General features: G+C 39.2%; 2 protein-coding genes across 8 annotated transcripts in view; both read left to right on the top strand.

Annotated features, from left to right (window-relative positions):
* LOC140929847 (uncharacterized) overlaps window positions 1-4,950 on the top strand; it is a 34,188-nt gene extending 29,238 nt beyond the window's left edge. For all 5 annotated transcript variants that reach the window (XM_073379545.1, XM_073379546.1, XM_073379547.1 and 2 more), the window contains exon 2: window positions 3,818-4,950. In XM_073379545.1, coding sequence (XP_073235646.1) covers window positions 3,819-4,640 — 822 coding nt within the window. In that variant the 5' untranslated portion in view covers window position 3,818 and the 3' untranslated portion in view covers window positions 4,641-4,950. The remainder of the gene's footprint in view (window positions 1-3,817) is intronic.
* A 758-nt stretch (window positions 4,951-5,708) lies between these two features.
* On the top strand, window positions 5,709-16,951 carry LOC140929845 (gamma-aminobutyric acid receptor subunit rho-1-like). 3 transcript variants are annotated; one of them, XM_073379541.1, is made up of 9 exons: window positions 5,709-5,810; window positions 9,889-10,016; window positions 10,733-10,821; window positions 11,676-11,743; window positions 11,942-12,168; window positions 12,802-12,884; window positions 13,896-14,024; window positions 14,621-14,940; window positions 16,587-16,951. In XM_073379541.1, exons 2-9 carry the CDS (start codon window positions 9,907-9,909, stop codon window positions 16,872-16,874), a joined length of 1,314 nt encoding a protein of 437 aa, XP_073235642.1. In that variant the 5' UTR covers window positions 5,709-5,810; window positions 9,889-9,906; the 3' UTR covers window positions 16,875-16,951. The 3 variants fall into 3 exon arrangements, with proteins under 3 accessions (XP_073235642.1, XP_073235641.1, XP_073235643.1); XM_073379540.1 differs by lacking the exon at window positions 5,709-5,810 and having other exon boundaries at window positions 9,666-10,016; XM_073379542.1 differs by lacking the exons at window positions 5,709-5,810; window positions 9,889-10,016; window positions 10,733-10,821 and adding an exon at window positions 11,121-11,126.
* Window positions 16,952-20,468: the final 3,517 nt, after the last annotated feature.

Raw genomic sequence — 20,468 nt, 5'->3', positions numbered from 1 at the left:
CAGCAACATAATCAGGATTTAAGGGAAATTTATAAGGGGCGACGAATTCTCGAATTCATCACTTTTTACCACAATGCATTGCATTTAACCACACTTTTTACCACAATGCATTGCATTTAACCAGAGTGCATTGCGTCACGAACAACTCAAATAAAACAGGGAGAAGTTCGCATCGTTTGCTGCCCAGACTCAAGAGTTTTCTTTGTAGCAAATTTTCTACAGCACGGTTAGAGGTCTTACCAAATTTAAGACACGCAAGAGTCTTTCAGATGAGTACGATGGTGAACTAGGGGATTGGATTTCAATTCAAGAGCATTTGACTCGTCCAGGTGTTAAACCTGATTAGAAGATGAGCATTTGCTCTTCGACTCCGTAACACGGGGGATATACAAATTCCAGCTTGCTAGAAGGTGATGTGAAAGTGAGAGAATGTCATGCCATGCTGTTCTTGAGAACCTGTATGAGCCGAAAATGGATGTGATTGTGACCATTCGCTTCAAAATAACAGCGGAAATCGAGATAACAAAACATATGTTTTGTGTCCTACGTTGCAGACGAGGACTTGTATCGGCGTTTTGAAAAGCATAATTATGTTCTTTCATTCATTCATTGCCATGGAATATGCATTTACATTGTTTTTTTACTGTTAATAGCTCGATTAACCCGGCTGGCGATCATCTTGCCGGCGGAAGTTTCATGGAAAAGGCATTAAATTAAAGACTTTTCCCAAAATTACGTAATTAGTTTCTGTGGTGTAGTGGTTAGGTGTAGTCGCGTCGAGCCGATGCTGCCGGGTTCGAGTCCTACCAAGGTCTTTTTTTCCTTCTTTCTTTTTTTTTTCCGTTTTTTGTGTTGCTGTTTTCTATAAATATATAGCTAAATAACTGTTGCTGTTACATAATAAAGTGCAATAAACAGCAAGAAAAGTATCGTGTTTCCAGAGAAAAGATAGTACACCGTACCATCTTTTCTATTAAATATATGGATCAACAATCTTAATTTCTATCATTTCCTACAATTTACTGTGGTAAAACCAGAGTTGATAACCACTTGACCATTTTCTAAACAACGTTCCCACGAGTTCTTTCTATAGACTGATAGTAATTTTTCTAGTACTTTCCAACATGTAAATAGAACATTCAATGTCATTTTCGATTCTTTTAAGTCCCACTGCCTAACTAATGCCAGTATCAACAGAATGTGCTGCAGCATTACTATCTTTTAGATACCCTAGTTAAATAAGTAATGAAAATTTCTTCCTTTTTAACTGCAAGTCCTACTTTAATAACCTTTGATTCAACTCCAACGAAAATAAGTTTGTAGTCTTCAGCGAGGAAAGCAAAAGAGATAACTTGAAGAATGATGAATGGCGACGAAACGTTCCAAATTAACGATAGCTATTGATTCTGAAACGTTTGAGTCGTAAAAGAAGACATTGAATTTTAATGGTGCCTAATTTGAAATTGCTTCACGCGTTTAGATAGTAGTGAGTTGTGCGAAATGGACGAAATGTTTTTCCTGCTTCTTTCTCTATCCCCACCTCTTTTATCTGAGCTCCTGGAACAGACTTCAGTGTCCTAATAAATAGCAGAAAAGCAGTACTAAGAGGAGAATTTCAAACATGTTCATTCCAAGATTTCAGTGCCTTCTGCGAGCAACATGAAAAGATAAATAAACTAGTTTATGGCCTCGCTCTCCATGAGTTCTCCGTAGCTCAAGTGGATAGAACGCCCGCCCGATGTTTGGGAGGTCACCTTCATAGGTTCGAATCCTGTCGGAGATTCAGATTTGTTTCTTTGTCCCACGCTCGTGACATGCTGATTATTTCGTTTTCGCATTTGTTTCACTGAGCTTAAAATTTACCATCTTTCATTCTTTCAATATAGGCCTTGTTATACATGCATGAATAATAAACGACGCGAGGGATCCGAACTCTGAAGGAAATCCTGAGGAGATGATGATGATGGTGATGATGATGATGATGATGATGATGATGATGATGATGATGAGGATGAGGATGAGGATGAGGATGGCGGTGGTGGTGGTGGTGGTGGTGGTGGTGGTGTTTGTACTGGTGCTTGTGGGAGGGGGAAGTACTCGTGGTGTTGGTGGTGGTCATGATGATGATAATAGTGAACTTAGGCGACAAGAGGACGGCAGAGGAAAAAAGACGGCAAAACCTTGTGTGATAAGCTTAATAATAATTATGTTTGAAGAGATTTTCTGCAAAAATTCACCTTCCTTTAAACAAATGTTTCAGTCTGTAAGAAACCAGAAGACAGTAATGTTAACTAAAGATCGCAACAAAACACTCAAGTAATAGCTCTGTCACGTTTGTCACACATGAACGTTTTGCCGTACTCTTCTTTCCGCCACCCGATTTCGTAAGCTCACACTAATGATGAACATATTTGTTTTAGATGTTTTTAGCATGTGATCGTATATGATTGTGATGAATCATTATCAGTTATTTTTATATTGGGTTTTTTTGCAAGATAGTGATGCACATGTGATTATTTTTATAGAATATGCGCAATATAAATAATAAATGTTATTATTATTATTATTATTATTATTATTATTATTATCATCATCATAATCATTATTAATTATAATTGTTGTTATTATTATTATTACTAGAAATACGTGAATCGCAAAACTTCGCGGAGCACTTTGATCGGGGGAACGTAAAGAAGTAGGAAGAAAGAGAAATAAGGCAACTGGGAAGAAAATTTATAAATGGAAAAACTAACGCTATCTAGAGAAACAAAACAAAGCTACAATAGCTAAGAAAATACTAAACGAAAAGGAAAAAAAAAAGAGAAAAAGAAAAAGAGGGTCTTCCGTCCGGAATCGAACTCAGAACCACCTACGCGCCGCGCCACACCGTTACCACTGGGCCACGTAAGAACAGAACGTGAATAAGATGCTAATATTTTATCTAAGCCCTTTCTCCTAGAACATCCACCACAAGCCCTGCTTAAGGTGATCGAGCCCCATTAAACACGATTTCAAAGCTACGGTAAAAAGCCGAACTTAAAAGCATGTCATCGCATTTAAAGAAAAGATGCCCAACATTGCACAACATTGCGTATTCTCTGGCGGTACTACACTAGCTCGAAACTCGTAAGCGAGCAAAACGTGTTTTGTTATCTCTCGATTTTCGCTTATATCTTAAGGCTAATAATCTAAATCGCTTCCATTTTCTCTTAAAAGTACTCTTCGCAAAAACCTCTTATCGACTCCTAAAACTACATGTGTAGGAGCTCCTCGTAACGTGGCACCTGATTGGTCGTAGAAAACAATGACATGTCATTCTTTCAACCGTTTCAGTATTGTTTTGGGTTAGGGTTAGGCACCATTGGTGACTTCTCGAGCAGCTAAAGCAAGACGACACTCTTCACAAAGCAAGCCTATCGGCTGCCTGGAAACCGACAATGCGATGACGTCAAGGCAGACACCGGCCAAACTCGATAGATTTGTGGAGCGGTTTGACATGACGTCATGGCGGTCATATTAGTGTTCCAAAACAATGAAATTGCGGCCATGTTGGTGTACCAAACCAATCCAATGGGAGTTGAAAAATCCTTTCTTATGTAAACGATTTCTTTTGTTCCAATAAATTTGCATAGATGCTGGCCACGTGAGTGAAAACCCTCTATAGAGACGATCACGCTTGCCTTGCGATCCTCATGGAAGTCACGCGCGGTGGACGCGTTCGCGCCCGACGAGATTATAAACCTCGCTTTGCGCCTGGCTCCGCAAGGAATTATTGTAACAATAAAGATACTAACTATCTGATGTTCTTTTCTCACAGGATGTCTTCCTTAAAAGCAATCTTCCTGTCCGTGCTTGTTTTGTTCTTGTCCACATCTTGTGCTCTGCAACTGGAAGCTAAAAATGATGAGAAAACTGGTGGGCTATCCTACAACGCACAAGAAAAACGAGACGACGAAACAAAAACGGACTCTTCAAACAATCTGCAGCGGGACTCAGCGTCAGGCATTAACCGAGGGGAAGACATGGTGACCTCAGCTGATTTGGCGGAAATAAAACAAAGGTCATTCATGGGACGGAAAGCGCAGCCGCCTGGTTTATGGGGACGAAGCTTGAGAAACCAACCTCCTGGTCTGTGGGGAAGACAAGCTACAGTCGAGGAAGAGGAGGAAGATTCAGATGATGAACGCAAGATAAACAACCGTATTCCGGGTCTTTGGGGGAGGGGTTTAAAAAACAGAACCCCACGTCTTTGGGAACGATCAGGTGAAGACGAAAAGAACTTGAGAGAAGAACACGAAAACGACATCTTCCTACCCCAAAACAAGCCTCCAGGTCTCTGGGGAAGAGGAATTAATGACCATGAAGACTTTGAAGACAAAAGCATGAGAGCGCTGACCGGTCCTTGGGAGCGGGGCTTAAGAAACAACCGTCCGGGTCTGTGGGGGCGCGGAATTGAAGGTTCGTATCCGGGACTTTGGGGTAGGAACACTAGAGATGATCCATCAGAAAACTGGAGTCGGCAACTTCGGCCTGGTCTGTGGGGACGAGCACTGAGGAACAGTCCAAAGGAGCTTTGGAGAAGAAACTTTTTGCCATCAGAGACTGATGAGGACAAGGATATCGATTTCAACAACAAATGATAATGGCTTGGATGAAAGGTTAAAATCAGATCAACATGTTTACAGCCACGATCGAATGGATATTAGTGTTTTTTCTTATCATTTTATTGGAAAGAGTGATGAAAATTGTGAACGTAAAATCTTAATTATGTTAATCACTCCAACCTGCATGAACAAAAGAGAGTATTACATGATAAAAATAACATAGAAAGCATTAGGTCAGAAAATGTATAGTGTACTTCAGACATAGGTGCAAGGAACCCTAAGTTCTACCTGAAATGTACAAAGTAAAGTCACGAGCAAATAAACAGACACTTACGAGTGTTATAAAATCCGTGAATTTTTTGTAACGCTTATCAACGACCCTGTATCCTGTAATAGGCTCTAAGATAGTTGGGATGTCGAGAAAACAAGCCAAGAGAAAATAAGAAGCGCGTGATCTGGACCGCTCCTCTTTCCCTAGTCCCCGCGCTTTTTTTCCCATCAGCATTCATGTCCTGGAACTGAGGCTAAAAACCCGCGTCTGAAGGTGCTATTCAGGCTCAGAGAGAAACTCATTTTGCTAGCTCAGTCCAAATTAGTTTTTCCCCCAATCAAGAGATAAGTAAAAAGAGATGATCAATAAAAAGGTTTAGTCATCGACTGGCAGGTAAGAGAGAAGAACGGATTTCCTCTGTCACGAAATTTTCTTTTGTATGAAAGACCGGCCGGGCGTATATGAGCAGCTTTTAACCCCCCCCCCCCCCCCCCCCACTTTGCCAAACTTTGTATACCCGTTGCTTCCAATAGGCCATTTCTGAGTTCCAAAAACACTCACTTTCATAACGAGGCTAAGTGCACCTTTCACGTGATAATGAGTTTTAGATTTGCATGAGAATAGAGAATCAAATATCAATCGCTTCTGCACTAAGCCTCGCTCTGAAACTGAGGCTTGGAGAAGCCAAGAAATAGCCTAATAATTTCCTCAGCTGGTATTGAAAATTGAAAACAATGCTTATGCAAAATTTTGGAGGGAAAACAAGGCGTATTATGAGTCATGCAAAAGTGGCAACTAATTGACTTGTGTATAATTCAGAGTTTAGACAGTCTTCAGTCCAACAGCTGAACTGCTAAATCCACAAAGTCAACCTGTTTCAGAGATGCAAGTAGAATTTTGGCAGAGAAAGCTACAAACATTCACATTCCACTGAGGTAAGTTAGTGTTCCAGTCGAACAGCAACTAATCCTAACTTACGAAGTGACGGTTTAGTTAAGTTAAGTCTTATTTCCAGGGACAGTTATGGAAAGGGTTGGGTAAAGACAATAATGTCCCGATTTACGACAAAATATAGAGAAGAGGAAAACTCGAAAAAGTGATATGTGTGTTTCATGTAACCTTCACAATGATCTGCAGATAGAAATTAGAAAAACGGACAAACAAACTGAAATCGCGAGGTCATCAAACTCATGTTGATGTTAAAGCGCCTTGGCAAGGTATTTAAAATATTTTTATCCAGTTATTTTTTGAATATTCAGTTATTTAAAACATTTAAAAATTGTCAAGTCTAATTTTTCAAAACAAAATTCATTTTTAAACAACTCATTGATTTTTAGTTGGCAGATGTTAACTGTGTTTGAATTGTTTACATAACACAGACAGTGTGAAGTCCCGGTTCAGGACCATTCAACCTTAAATTAACGGGCAAACCATGTATTGAACAACTTTCAATCGCATCTTTTGCTAAGTTAACAAAAAACCCGACTGCGATTCACTCTCCAAGGTGAGAAGAACCTATACAATAGCTTTGGAACTGTTTCTGCGACAAATAACTTTCCGTAGACTTTTTTGTAGGGTTGAAATACTTTGTTGTGTAAACAACCACATCCTGAATTGAGTTTCGCTTGAAACACCTGTAGTCGCAAATGAAATAAAATATGTATATGCTATTTGATTATCCTTAGTTTTTTTGCCATCGTAGTAAGATCAAAATAATGCTAAAGGAAAGTCTTAACAGAACACGGAATCAGAGATGAGTTTTGGCTAACCATTTTTTGTAAATAATTAAACGATATGTTCGGTCGTCCAGCTATCCAATCAGAGCATGTCCTGATCCTAGGGGTAAACGCAATTATCATGAAAAAGATTATTACACCGGATGCACCAACTGCTATATCATGTTCATTATTAGGTTTCCAATCTGTTTTTCTATTTACAAAACACCATGACGTGATCTAGTATTCGGTAAAATCTCTCGGCGTGCGCAGATCAGAGGGTTTCACCGGACACACAAAAAGATGGTCATTAAATGAGCTGTGTCACGAAATTTATCAAAATTCAAACAATAGGAACGGCCACCAAATTGTGTGAAGAAGATTGAATCAAAGGGATGAAAATTGTGGGTTTTAAAAATTTGTTAGTTTTCCAAGTTCATTTTTGTTGGCTTGGGAAGCTGTGATTTTGTCACTTTCTTTGCTAAGGTTAAGTTTCTCACGGTTTACGGAACAAATTCAGTAATATTAACAAAATGAACTAGAAAGCTTAGACTCCCCCCCCCCCTCCCCCTTAAAAACCCACTCAACAATTAAGCCTATGCAGCTGTTTATATTTATCGACCCTTATGTTGCTCTTCCCACCAGTTTTGCCCCGCATAAGTAGTTTTGTTCTCGCAAAATGTGTTGATTTGAAAGGATTATAGAGCGAACAAACCGCTCCCAATAAAATCCAAAAAATGGCCACAAATAGGCCCGAGGACCACATAGCATAGGAAAGAAGAAACCACATGGGCGGCAGAGCAGGAAGGGCAAGGGGGTCCGTAGCCCCCCAAACAAAAATGTGGGGGGCAGAGCTCCCCCACGTTTTGGTACCGAAAAACTAACACTTTTACGGATTTATTTAAAGCTATTTGACAATACCCGTGACATCGGTGACTTCAGAGCGAAAATATTTGCTCTCAGACGACTAAAGAACTAGAATAAAAGTGGTTTTCCAAGGAATCGTTCTAACTATCGACGTATCTACGATCTATGACATATAATATTCTACAACAATAAAATATATAAAAGACATTTACTAAAATCCAACTAGTGGTCTGTTATCAATGCTGCGTTCTGATTGGTTGAGCTACTACTAGGCTATATGTTATAGCCCACTAGTAGAGAAAAACGCCAGCTTTTTGGCGGCAAAAAAGGAATAAAGTCTGTCTTTAACTAGCTTTTTTTTTATTCTCGATATTTTTGACCAACTAGTTGGATTTTACTAAAACAATTATTCCCTTCGCCCTCATGGGCTATTGACTCAGAGCAGAGCCATTCCGACTCGAGCAAGGCACTCGAGGTCTAGGAATGTAGTAATTTAACGCTGAGTTTCTATGGTTATAAGCAAGAACATTTGCTGTATCGGTAAAGATCTGCTTCAAGTATGATGGGAAAAGATTATTGTGCATCTTGTACATGCAGACAGCAAGTTGTTTCCACCTAGAAGTTTCTTGAAGTCTTTCTCAACCAAGCTCATCCAACAGCACTTTTAAGCGACCTCCTACCATAAAAAAAGTGAGAATTCTGGCAATATCGTAAATCATTTATGTAAATCTAGTCACGATTTTCTGAGGCTTTTATCTTAGGCTATCTTAAAAAATACCTTTACCTCAAAAATTAAATAAGATATATACACCTAATATGATCTACCCTTAATTCGATTTCTAGAGCTATGTATAATCCACTTACTGGGCATTACCAACTCACATCAGACTCAGACTTGATTTGACGATTTGATTATTTGATTAATCATTTGTACTGATAGTCTTAGAATTAAGACTCCGGGAACTCAAAATTACATTAGGCAAAACATCTGTAGTGTCTTTTGATGTAATTTTTCTGTTCAAATTGAAATTGAACCTATGAGATGAAAGTTGTGGTATAACTTCCCACTTGCTTTGTAACAGTTTTATAAGGTTATCCTTGCTTCTCCATCAAAAACAATAAGCACGCAAAGGTAAATGGTTTCTGCTGAATATTCTGATACAGATCAATAAGTAAAAGATTAGCCAAATCAAATCATTAGAAGTCGTTCTAATTTACCCAAGATCTGGTGCCAATTTTGAAATCAAAGTCATCTCAAACCGCCGACATGGCCACGCAGCCCCAAGCTGGTGTATTAAAGAACGATAAATGAGGCCAATTTCATCTTTGGTCACTGGCATGTAATTTCATTTTTGATTTTTTCCCCCGAGAAATGAAGCTTTTAAAATCAGGTCGTGTACAATCAAGGGATCTAAAGAAGTAAGTTTCTGACAACAACGAATTAAAGTAATTCTTATTCTGCTAACAAAATTCTATACAGAGCAGGGATCATCAAAGAGAATTAAAACTCTCGCTGCTATCTCTCTGCACTCATAGTTAGTTTACAAGGAAATAAGCGCGGTTCTGCAGACGCAGGAAGGAGCAAAGACCTATTATGTCCTTACAAACGAACAGTGTAAAGAGGAGTGTGGCTGGAATATTGACTCCAGTGACCTTCACTTTTACAATTTGGTTCTTAAAAAAAGTCGACAAAAATAGCTGTGGTAATTTTTTTTAGCTTAGTGTATTAAGGGAGAAAATGCCATGGATGTGAAGAAGCCAGAAGGTACATAGTGCATCAAAATGGAAGATTTCTTAACATGAAATTCTCGAGCCTTACTGCTGTAACACTTTTGTTGTAAGACTTGCTAACACCAATAATGTATTCCATGCCATCCAGAAAAAGACAAAAATTACATTTGTTCGATTATATATTGATGTCCTTTATAAGTGCTTTCGGTGTTTACTAATAGCCAAAGTGCTGCGGTAATTTTAATTTTCAACAAAGTTAATTAGTGGGTTTTGGAATACTAAAATGTCCTACCTACAGGTAACTTGTACTGCGTTGGCACCGGAGCGAGGGATATCATCTCTACATTTCTGCGCAATGCTCCCTTACCGCATTTTGGGAAGTTGATTTGATGCAGTCTTTTGCGCGCAAACTTACCAGCCCGCTCCTTTGAGCAATTAAGTCTTGTATTGTGAACCTATGATTAAACAGATGGCTGGTATCTTTGTGGACTCAGTAGCTCAACCATCTGCTAAAATTAAGTGCATTCCTAGCTATGAAAATAATAATTTTCGGTTTCAAAGGGAAACATTTCTGACCAGCTTTTTTTCCGGAAGATCCAACTTAATTGATGCCCGGAGCTATGGGCAGCAGATTGTAAGCAGTGGTTTTGTAATTATTTCAGTCTTTGCGTGTTGTACACAATTTGACTCTCTCTTCCAGAAACATAACGGCCGGAAAATGAGAAACATTACTCGTGCAGCTGTTAACTTCAGAAAAACCCCTCTTGCTTGTGCAATGAGATTAGTTCTTGGAATCTTAATTGGTTCTCAGTGCTGTATTTGCCATAGGTAAGTTTTAAACGCGTTATTATGTCGCTATTAAGTCGTTAATTTTACGTCGTAAAAATGTTCAATCAAGGAGTGCTCAACGAAGAAGCATCTCACGAGAAATAACAAACAAAATAAAATTTCATAATTCCTACGCAAACAACGCCCAACGTTCACTCACAAAACTGAGCTGAAAAAAAACTCATTTTCTCATTTAATCCGAGAAAAGTAGGAGTATTTGATTGCTTTAAGCCTTTGACTGTGTGTTCACGCTAATTTAAGATCAGTTTCTAAACTCATAAAAAACTCATTCTGGCCATCCACAGATACTGCTGTGAAATTTTTGCATGTGAAATTGGAATCTTGAGCTTTGGAATCCGGACTACGGTTCAAGGAATCCGAAATCCTACAAAGACTGGAATCAACAAAGTATCTAAAGTATAGTGCCTGGAATCCTGAATCCATGGCGTGGAATCTAAAATCAAAGGCTGTCTTTGATTTGCGTATTATGGACGAAAAAGCAATCGTGCCAATATAATTATTAGTGCTTGAGTGTGGTAGGTTTTAAGGACTTTCACAAACGCATTACACTGAACCAAACTATGGGTAACGTAAAGGGACACTGCAAAGAGGGTGGGTCTTGAAGAACACTCTCGATCTCAACGACTGAGTCCACGGCCTTAAATAAACTTATTTATCATTGACGGTAATCTTGTTGTCCTGTTGCATTTCAACAGATCAGAAATTTTAGCAGATCAGAAGTTAAGCGAGGGACTGCAAGATCTTCTTCGTGGGTCTGATCCTCGAATTAGGCCAAACTACTCCGGTATTGTTAGTCGGTTATTAAACCTGTTTATACTTTTTTCTTATTTGTGTGTGGCTTAATAAACAGTGATAATTTTCAGAGGAGGGGAGACTGTGACAAGTCGTGATGGGGGCAAGGGAATGGGAGAGGCTTTTTTAAAAGAGAATTAAAATTCTCTTTTTAGGGGAAGCTTATGTCTTAGGGGAGTCATTCAGATATAGAACCTTAAGCTAGAGATGAGCAAGTTTGGAGTGTCTTTGTAATAGACATAAATATTTCTTTGCTAATTAGGAGTCAAGAGGAGACTCATGCTAGAAGGCTTATGGGTAAAAGCTGAGTTTCTTTACATCAATTTGTTTATTGGCCTCTTGATTGATTAATGTCAAGTTAAGCTGGCTGGCCAAGACTGGTCAGCTGGTGCGATTTTTTTATAAATCCGGCTAGATAAAAAAAAAATATGAAAAATAACAGTTTAATGAATAAAAGATATTTGTATATGCTAAAACAGCGGATAGCGTTTTTCGCGCGCTCTGGTTGGCTGCTCAAACTCGGAAAGTCCAGTGCTATTCACCTCAGAGCGAAGCCAAACTCGCGTAAGTTACTAGCAGAATGGCTTACCGATTTGCTACTGTACCAAACGAAGAAATTTCACGAATAAACCAAGAAGCTGTTCCCAACAACAATGTGCGCTTTGGGTAGCCATAAAACTGATATTTATAAAACAAATCAGTCACTTAGAATGTGAATGTGCATGCTACAGCTGGCCCCCTTTTGAACATAACAAAATTTAAGTCTACATTACTCTACAAAGTCTATTGTAATACGTAAAATTTATTTCGATCATTTTCATTTTTCTTTTTTTTTTCTTTCTGAAGGAAATCCAGTTGAAATCCTAGTTGGTATTTCGGTTGCATCGTTTTTCAGCATCAAGGAAGTGGATATGGTAATACATTTTAAACACTTCGGGCTGAACCCCAATTTTCTTTAATTTTATGGTTATGAGGCTTATTCACGAATAAGCATATCAATTCTAATTTCATGCTATATGTATCATAGCAATTCCAACAAAGCTGATGGTTCGAGCCGGGTAATATTATCAATTAGGCCTGTTACATCAGTGTATTTTTAAATACTTTTTTAGGAATTCGGACTGGACATGTTTTTTCGGCAGCACTGGAAAGACCAAAGACTTTTCCATAACTTGACTTCCAAGATAACTCTTACCATGGGAACTAAACACCCTGCGGATTATATCTGGGTCCCAGACACGGTGTTTGTAGACGCCACCAAGTCATACATGCATAATGTGCTGACAACCAATCACAAGATCGATATCTCAGCCGACGGTCAGGTAGACTGGGGAACAAGGTTGGTGTGTGAAATTTATTAGACCTTTATCTAAGGTGAGGTCTAAGTAGTGCGCGCTCGTGAACCAGCGTCATTTTGGAGGGAAAACGTAATAGCCGTAGTCATTCCACTACAGGTTTAAGCGAGAATGTCTTAGTGGCGGAAACAAGTTTATTTTGCGATCAGAAGAGGGCTTTTCTCGACTTTCTCACAGCCATCTGGCCATAAAATCCTTCTGATGGCCCTTTTGGGTTTTTACAGAACGAAATGACAGATTTCTCTACCCTTTTATATTATTCAATTAAAATTCCTACCCTTTCCGGGGGCCTCCCCTTAGAGGCCATTCTAGGGATTCCCCCCCCCCTCGGGGCTTATGTTTTATGTCTTGTGTATAGATGTAACTTAAAATGACTGAACGCGGGGTGTCTGAGTGAAGAAAATCTATACTAACTACAATAACCCTTTGTTAAAGATTAGCGTTCACACTCGGGTACTTATATAATAATAACTTGAGATTAAAGAAGCAGGCTACCGTGATTTAACATAATCACAAGTACTTGTGCGCATTAAATCATATATTTGAATGCTATTTTGTGCCTAATAGGTAATAAATTATTATTATATTACTAAGGCAGAGTTTAATTTATATCACAGAGCAACTGTTCAAGCCAAGTGTCACATGGATTTTCGTACTTTTCCTTTAGATGAACAAAAATGTACACTCAACATTGTTAGCTGTAAGTAACAAAACTAACTGCCTTTTGATTTTACATTTGGTTATACTCGGTTTTGTACGTCTCCTCTTGGGCAGCTTATCAACTTCTTACCGACAAATGCGTCAACAAAAAGACGTTTCCTGAAGAGGAACGTCTGAACAGGTCGGTAACCGCACATTTTGTTGTTTCATTTTCTTCCTTTCGCTAACATTTTATAGGCAGCTTGCTTGTTTTTGAGGGAAGTAAGGTGGAACCTGGTTAATAGGGACACCAAAGGGACATGACATGGTGTCCGTATAATCCCGGTGTCCAAATTAAGTGGGCTGTCAGAAAATTCGTCACGGACATGCACGTGATTTATTGAAGACTAAAGAAGGCAAAGAAAGAAAGAGTAGGAACAATGACTGCAGCAAAAAGCTAAGGAAGCGAAAATTGAGTAGCAGGAGGCGGATAACTTCAATAAAGGCTGGCACTACCAAATAGTCAAACACATTAAGAAAGATGGGCGGACTCATCAAAATCAAACAATATAAAAAGAAAATCTGTCAATATTTATACAGGGTACAATGTCTACAGCACATGATTGTGACAAAATAGACAGTCAAGGGCAGCAAATCATCATTTGCCGTTTCGGTTAGGTTCTTTGCAAAGATATTCAATCATATAGAACGTGCGTTGAAAAACAGTGTCCGCAAACCGGGGCGGGGTTGACGATATATGGGAGTTTGTGATTCGGGACACAAGAAATTGTCTGTTTTCCGTACTAACCGATGTCCGAATTAAGCATGTAAATTTTAGAGAAAAAATATAAGCTTTTCGTCTAAATAAACGAAACTTTTTATTATATACAGGTAGTCGTATTAAGTGGTAAGCGGGTGGCCGTAGACCATGGCTCTGCTGTCTGTTGGGTACATCCCCTTGCACTATCGATGACGCTTATCTCAAGGGTGTTGACTAGAAAAAATACTTCAAAAAAACATAACAAAGGCAGCCTCGTTGCTGTTAAGGTAACTTAAACGTGTTTCTTTTTAGACGCATACCCCACCCAACATCTGATTTACAACTGGAAGACACCATCGGTCATGGTACTAGACAAAGAAATGGCGCAGTTTTTCATGAAGGATATGACCACTGAAGTACAAAGAGTCCAGTATGTCGCAGGTGAGTAGAAGTTTCTACATTATAACAATAATAAAATATCAAAGATAATAATAATAAATTAATTAATTAATTAATTAATTAATATGATACTTTAATTATCTTCTCTCCTTGTGGGGATTTTCAGAGATAATCAACAAATAATCAAATAATTTCAATGAAACAACATGATTAGAATCCCAGCTGGTAGAAGACGAACCAGTTGGCTATGTTACAAGCCTGTTCAAGGAATTAAACTCGGCACTATACTGGAAACTGGTTAATACGGACACCGACGGCGCATGCAATAGTGTCCGTATTAACCGGGTGTCCGTATTGAGCAGGTTAATTTTAGAGAAAATGTGACCTTCTTTTTTGTTGGGACAAACAAAACTTTCCGTCATATGTACCAGTGTTCGCATTAAGCTGGTGTCCGAAGACACATGGTAGAAAGGGGTTCAACTGTACCGAGAACAAATCTAGCTACTCGTCAACGCGAAACTTGACCTCGGGACCTCCGACTACAAGCCCGGCCCTCCGAACCGCTCGGCCAGGCTGCCTCTGATTACATCGATCAGTTCTCTTTTGACTAACCTTAATTTCATTTTCCTATCTCCTAGGAGAGTATTCAGTTCTGCAAGCGACATTCACATTTAAACGGAGAATGGGTTTTTACCTGATTCAAATCTATATACCTTGCATTGCGGTGGTATTTGTAGCTTGGATGTCGCTGTTCATTGATAGTCGCGCGACACCCGCTCGTGTAGGTCTGTGCATTACAACACTTCTCACCATATCAACTATCTGGGGCGCCGTCAATTTCTCCTTGCCAAGAGTTTCCTACGTGAAGGCCATTGATGTGTATCTGATGACATCTTTCTTCTTTGTTCTCTGCACCATGCTCGAATATATTGGCCTTATACACCAAGGAAGAGCAAAGGTATTGGTAGTTTTATGAATTAGTGTATAGCTGACTTTGCGAACGTACAGCCGTGTAGGAATCCACAACGGAGATTCACAATCATGCGCAACCTCCTTCCCAAGATTCTTCTCGCCCATCTCATTTTCTGGGGGAAAGACGTAGAAATTAGTAATCACAAGTGTTTTCTGGAGCCAATTCCATTTACACCCTTTCGCTGTTTGATCAATGCCAAATACAACCCTAAGAATCATATTGAAGGGGTTGCCGGCTTTTCTTAACATAACGATTCCACGGTTGCAGTGCCCTTGCGCACACGTAAGATACAGCCGGCCTTAACGAGTAACTTGCAAGACTTGCCGTACGTGAATTCCTCCCTGGCAAGTTGCATAGCATTCTACTGAACCCTTACAAATAAGGACAGTCATATCACCAGTGGACAAGCAAGTCGTCATAAGATCTCTGTTCTACCAACTACGCTTCCTTTGACTGTTAGTATTTGCGATTGACCAGAAGAATACGTGTGACTGGAATTAGCTCTATAATTGAATTTCTTCAGTAAGAACTTATATTTAATCATGGACCCGATCAACTTCTAGTAACCACCCTAAAAAGACTGAAAGGCTAAAGTTTATGTGCACTGCAAAAACTAACATTAACTGAATTATTAGATGCAAGAGTCTTGGGAGCAAATTTACTTTCCTAAGACGCACGAAAAAGTTACTAGTTTAATCAAAGTCGAAATTGTTTTACCTTTTTAGACTAAAATATTTCTTCCCTAATAGAATATTTCTAGTCTCGTCACATTAGAAGAAAACATTTTTCTACAAAAATTCCTAGTCGACCTAGGCCCTAATAACCACTCGTAAGAGTTGTAGTACTCGAATCGTAACTTCCACGACTTGTATTTCGGTTGTGAGAGGACCCTGGGGGGAGGGTACTCTATACATTTTTAAACGGGGAGGCTCTACTCCTCACACTCCTTACCCTTCTTTAATACACCATGAGAAAAGGTACCCCTTTCCAGTACCTTCTATTGACATTGTACCTTTTTCACATACCTAGCTTAGAACTTGGCTTCTCTTATAACTGCAGCCTGTAATTTAAAAACACTCGTGAAGACAAAACCACAGCTGCAACAAACCAGTGAGCGGTCAGTCGAATCTTTAGTAGACCTGGCTCAGTAAAAGCAATTCAATGCCTAATTATAAATTAAAACAGTAACCTGATCCTTTCGGAGGGAAGCTAAGAGAGAGAGAAATAAAGTGCATTTTTTGTAATTTACCTGCAAATGCTTCTTCGGTAACCAGAACGTTTTCCTGAACTGTTCAAAGCCATAAAATACATCGGGTAGCCCAGCTGGGCCCTTTTACAGACCGAAATGACAGATTCCTTTACCCTTTGATATACCTTAAGCCTAAAAAAGGTACCTTTTTCGAGTAGAACCTCCCTGTATAGGCCATTATAGGAAACACTCCCCCCCCCCCCCCCCCCTTCAAGGGGTATTGGAGAACCTGTATAATTTCGTGAAAAATCACTTGCTGTATTCAGATATCGACTCAAGCTACAAATCTTGGGCATCTGTCAGTCACAGGCCTGTAGGAAACTATTGATATTAAAATTTACCTTTATTTAATTTATTTATATATTTGTTTTGTTTCCCAAAGAAAGGCATATGGCGGATCAAAGCACCATTCTTGAGGAATGCCGAACTCCGCGCTTTATCGTTAACAAGTGATGACAGCAGTTTCTATAGAGGAGGATTGTATTCTCTTGAAGAAGGAAAAAAGGAGCAAATCGAATTGAATGACGTAAGAAAGAACAAAGGATCTTCAGTGAAGGACAAGGATGAGCTCGAATCGACAGCTGTTGACTTTGCGGCAAGGATTGCATTCATTATTGCCTTCGCATTGTTTAATTTCTTTTATTGGTTTATTTTAATTTATGTCGCATAAGTAATCTATTACAGTAACTCTAGAACCCAATATTATGTATAGCTAAAATGAAGTCAAGTGGTAGCAAGTCTACATTGTTTACTGAAAACTGTAAACGTCAATTAAACTAATAAAGAACGTAATCCATTTACTTCTTACCTAGCTAAAAGTTTATGGTGACTTAAAAACCTTCGGGTTCTTTCTTTTAATTTCTAAGCGTTTTTTTGGTACACTGACTCTCGCGATTTCAGTTGATTTGTTGTGGAAAGTAGAATTCTTGTCATTCAAACAACACTGGGAGAAATACCGTATTTATTCGATTAACCGCCCTGGGGGCTTATTAAATTTTTGGACCTTGAGAGTGGGCGCTTATTCGAGGCTGGGCGCTTATTAAATTTTCAACATTTTCAACAACTGTAGTATGTTTACTTTGCAACAAAACAATAAATAGTAAAAACAAAAAGCGAAGATGTAACAAACCAAGGTTTCTGAAAAATACTCTGAAGAAAACTCCGTCTTCGGGGAGGTCTCTTAATGGTACTTATTCAATGTTTGGGGGGTGTGAGGGCAAAGGCGATGGGGTGGGGTGGGCGCTAATTCGAGGCAGGGCCCTTATTCAAATAAATAAGGTAACTAGTAGGGGCTGATTAAGAGCCCGGCTGGGTTGCTTTTCCGAGGTAACATGAGTGAAGCCAACCAGGAACCACGCCATCCCGTTTCCAGAGTCCACGGACTCTGGGACTATGGGAACGAGATTGGGATCCTCAATGTTTAAAGAGAGATTGGAAGCAGTGCGCATGAGCTGTGTGTTACCCGCTGTAAGGTTGTTGGTTTGGTTTTCCAGGGTTGCGAGAGTGATCATATGAAAAATTTCCAGCCCGGTTATCCGAGTTCCTCGTCATCACACATTCACCATACCGTGTTCCTGTCTAACCGGGCTGGCTTAGTTGTAATGTAAACAAGAAGCCGATTTTTCAGTGTTGCCTTAAAGTAACATGCCGACTCCTTGACAAATCGAACAAACCGCGCCGCTACCGACAGGGCCTGCCCAACAGACGGATCTAAACTCTGGTTAATTCCGTCTGCGAAATAGTGCCAAAATCCTCGTTCTGGGCTCCACTTGTGTACCAGGATTTGAGTACGTGCCGACCACGATTGACTCCTTAAAATGCCATTGTAAATTTGCCTATCAGGATGAAAGAACTAAATTCGAAACGAGTCCTTTCGGGACCCAGAACAACAGTATGGGCGCTGCTTCGTGGCTTCCAGTTTAGGTCCTCTGACAGAGAAACTCCGAGGTAAGGATAGTGGTCTACAGCCTGTACGAAATGACCAACTGTCGTAACTGGACGAACCAACTTGCAGCATAATGTTTATCTATCTTGTCCGTTAAATTATTTTCGTACATTTACGTGGACTGCCCTACTGTTACTATCGAAATTAAAGCTAAGGTTGAGAAGATTTCCCAGTTAACATGGCCGCCAGGCCAATATTTAGCACACGTGAGTTACTTTGGCCTCCTGACTAAAGTGCACGCGAGCTCACGCGAGCTCACGCGAGCTACTCTCGCCCACGCGAGTATGATTACCCTGACAGGCGTCTACAAAAAACAAGAAAGAAAACAAATCGTTAAACTAGTTCTCTCTGAAAGTTGAATTGGTTGATTTAAAATAGTAGTTCTGGGCATTTGTAATGTGCCAGGTAGATACTAGAGATAGCTTGGTAGGCATATTTCTGGTGGTCTGATCAACCGTGGTAAAAAAAACCCTCCTAAAAAGATTCGATTCACTATGTAAACTGGGTAGTCAAAGTTTTTCTGGAGTTAGACAAGTGGTTGGTGAAATTTGAATGAAGGTGTTCTCACGAAGGACCTTAGCATGTGGTACTCATTATGGTATTGGAATATTTTGTCTGAATGAGATATGAGAGCAGCAAATCGATTGGGTCCCTGAAATGGATTGAGCAACTTTGGAAAGGTAGCTATTTCCTAAAATCCCATGCCAAAATTGACAGTGGAGATGCCAAAAATATCGCAGATAAGTTTACCAAGATAACCATTTTTATAGTTTGGGAAGCATTGTAAAATAGATGCATGCAAATACGCTTAATTAATTTAATTTCCTTGTTGTTTGAATTATAGAAAAAATATAAACATTTTTAATTAAATCAAGCTAAATCATGTCTCTTTTCTTAAATTTAAAACTTTTGTCACTGTGAATATATTTAAGCAATAGAAAACATTTTCCGTGTTTGCATAGCCTGATATAAACACGAGAGGGGTTGGGAGAATTCGAGACAGTCATGCAAACCCGAGACGAAGTCGAGGGTTTGCATAACTGTCGAGAATTCTCCCAGTCCCTCGAGTGTTTATATCACGCTATGCAAACACCGGAAAAAAGTTTTCTATTGCTTTTATAAAATAAATTTCCTGAGAAAAAAACGCAAAACTCTTTGTTATGGCACTGATTAATAGAGAAATTCTTATCAGTTGCAAAGTCTTGTACACGAAGTCTTGCACGCGTAATCAGTTCTCGTTTTGCAAAAAGGTGCTTTCAAAAATACGGATTTTCTCGCTTAAAATGTCATCTTAAGCGAAAAAAAGTTGACACAGCTTGTTTGTAAAGATTTTCCAAGTTTCAGCCGACGAAGGAATGGGTAAATAAAGTAAACTTGTCGAGTTTTGATCACTAAAACTTTTTCAAATTCGTGCTTGCGTGATTAGCGCGCGAAAAGCAAAACACCTCACCTCAAAACCATATTTACATATTCTCATGCAAGCACTGCTCTCAGCCAATCAGAGCGCGCGTACTATCTTAATTATTTTATAAATTTTTAATAGTTTCGGTTGATGTTGGTTTTTATTGTTATATCTTCACTAATATTCATGCTACCTTGCTGGTATTTATTGTTTTTATTGTTCGTATATTAATAATATAACTGTTCAGTGTTGTGGTAATTCTATCTTTAATAGTATTTTTTTTAGCAAAAATGGTTTGAAATCTGGATGTTTGAGACCATTTGGGGCTATGGTGAATTAATATATGTGAATACAAAATTAAACAAATGATTGGTACAATATAGGTTTATTGCAAGAGATTTTGTTGATAATTTTAAAGTATATGGAGAGATTAATGCTAAGTTTACTAGGTTTATATCACTCGAGTGAAATAAAGTCACCTCAAGTCGCCTAAAGACGCCGTAAGTCGCCTAAAATAGCCTTAAATCGCCTAAAGTCGCAATGTTTTTACTGTCAGTTTTGCTTAAGTCGCCTAAAGTCGCCTTAAATCGTCCAAAGTCGCCTTAAGTTACGGCGACTTAGGCCCGTTCCAAACGCCGCTCCATTCATGCGCCGAACCTAACTGATGAGTTAACTTTACGGCAGAAGAGCGGCGTTTGAATCAGTTTGGGTCGGCAGGTTAGATTTGGAGCGGCAAACAACATTAAATTCGGCAGTGTCTGTCGCACTATGCGACATTCGAGCGGCGGCTGATTCATACGGCGTTCTCCTCATGTGCCGAACCTAATGCATAAATTACTGTAATGGATTTTTCATATAACGGCACTTGTGATTGGCGCAAAATTGAGTGGCGTGACCAGTCATGCATAAAGCTAGAA

Source organism: Porites lutea, chromosome 3 (genome assembly GCF_958299795.1).
Source record: "Porites lutea chromosome 3, jaPorLute2.1, whole genome shotgun sequence".
Taxonomy (NCBI): domain Eukaryota; kingdom Metazoa; phylum Cnidaria; class Anthozoa; order Scleractinia; family Poritidae; genus Porites; species Porites lutea.
Note: the sequence above shows the minus strand (reverse complement) of the source record. Positions and strands in the feature narration are given on the sequence as shown.

What these genes read in the sequence shown, in the direction of transcription:
- LOC140929845 (XM_073379541.1), top strand. Translation starts at nt 9,907, where the DNA reads ATGAGAAACATTACTCGTGCAGCTGTTAACTTCAGAAAAACCCCTCTT. An exon ending in AATTAGGCCAAACTACTCCG is followed by an intron (nt 10,822 to 11,675) that starts GTATTGTTAGTC and finishes TTCTTTCTGAAG; the next exon opens with GAAATCCAGTTGAAATCCTA. An exon ending in GCATCAAGGAAGTGGATATG is followed by an intron (nt 11,744 to 11,941) that starts GTAATACATTTT and finishes ATACTTTTTTAG; the next exon opens with GAATTCGGACTGGACATGTT.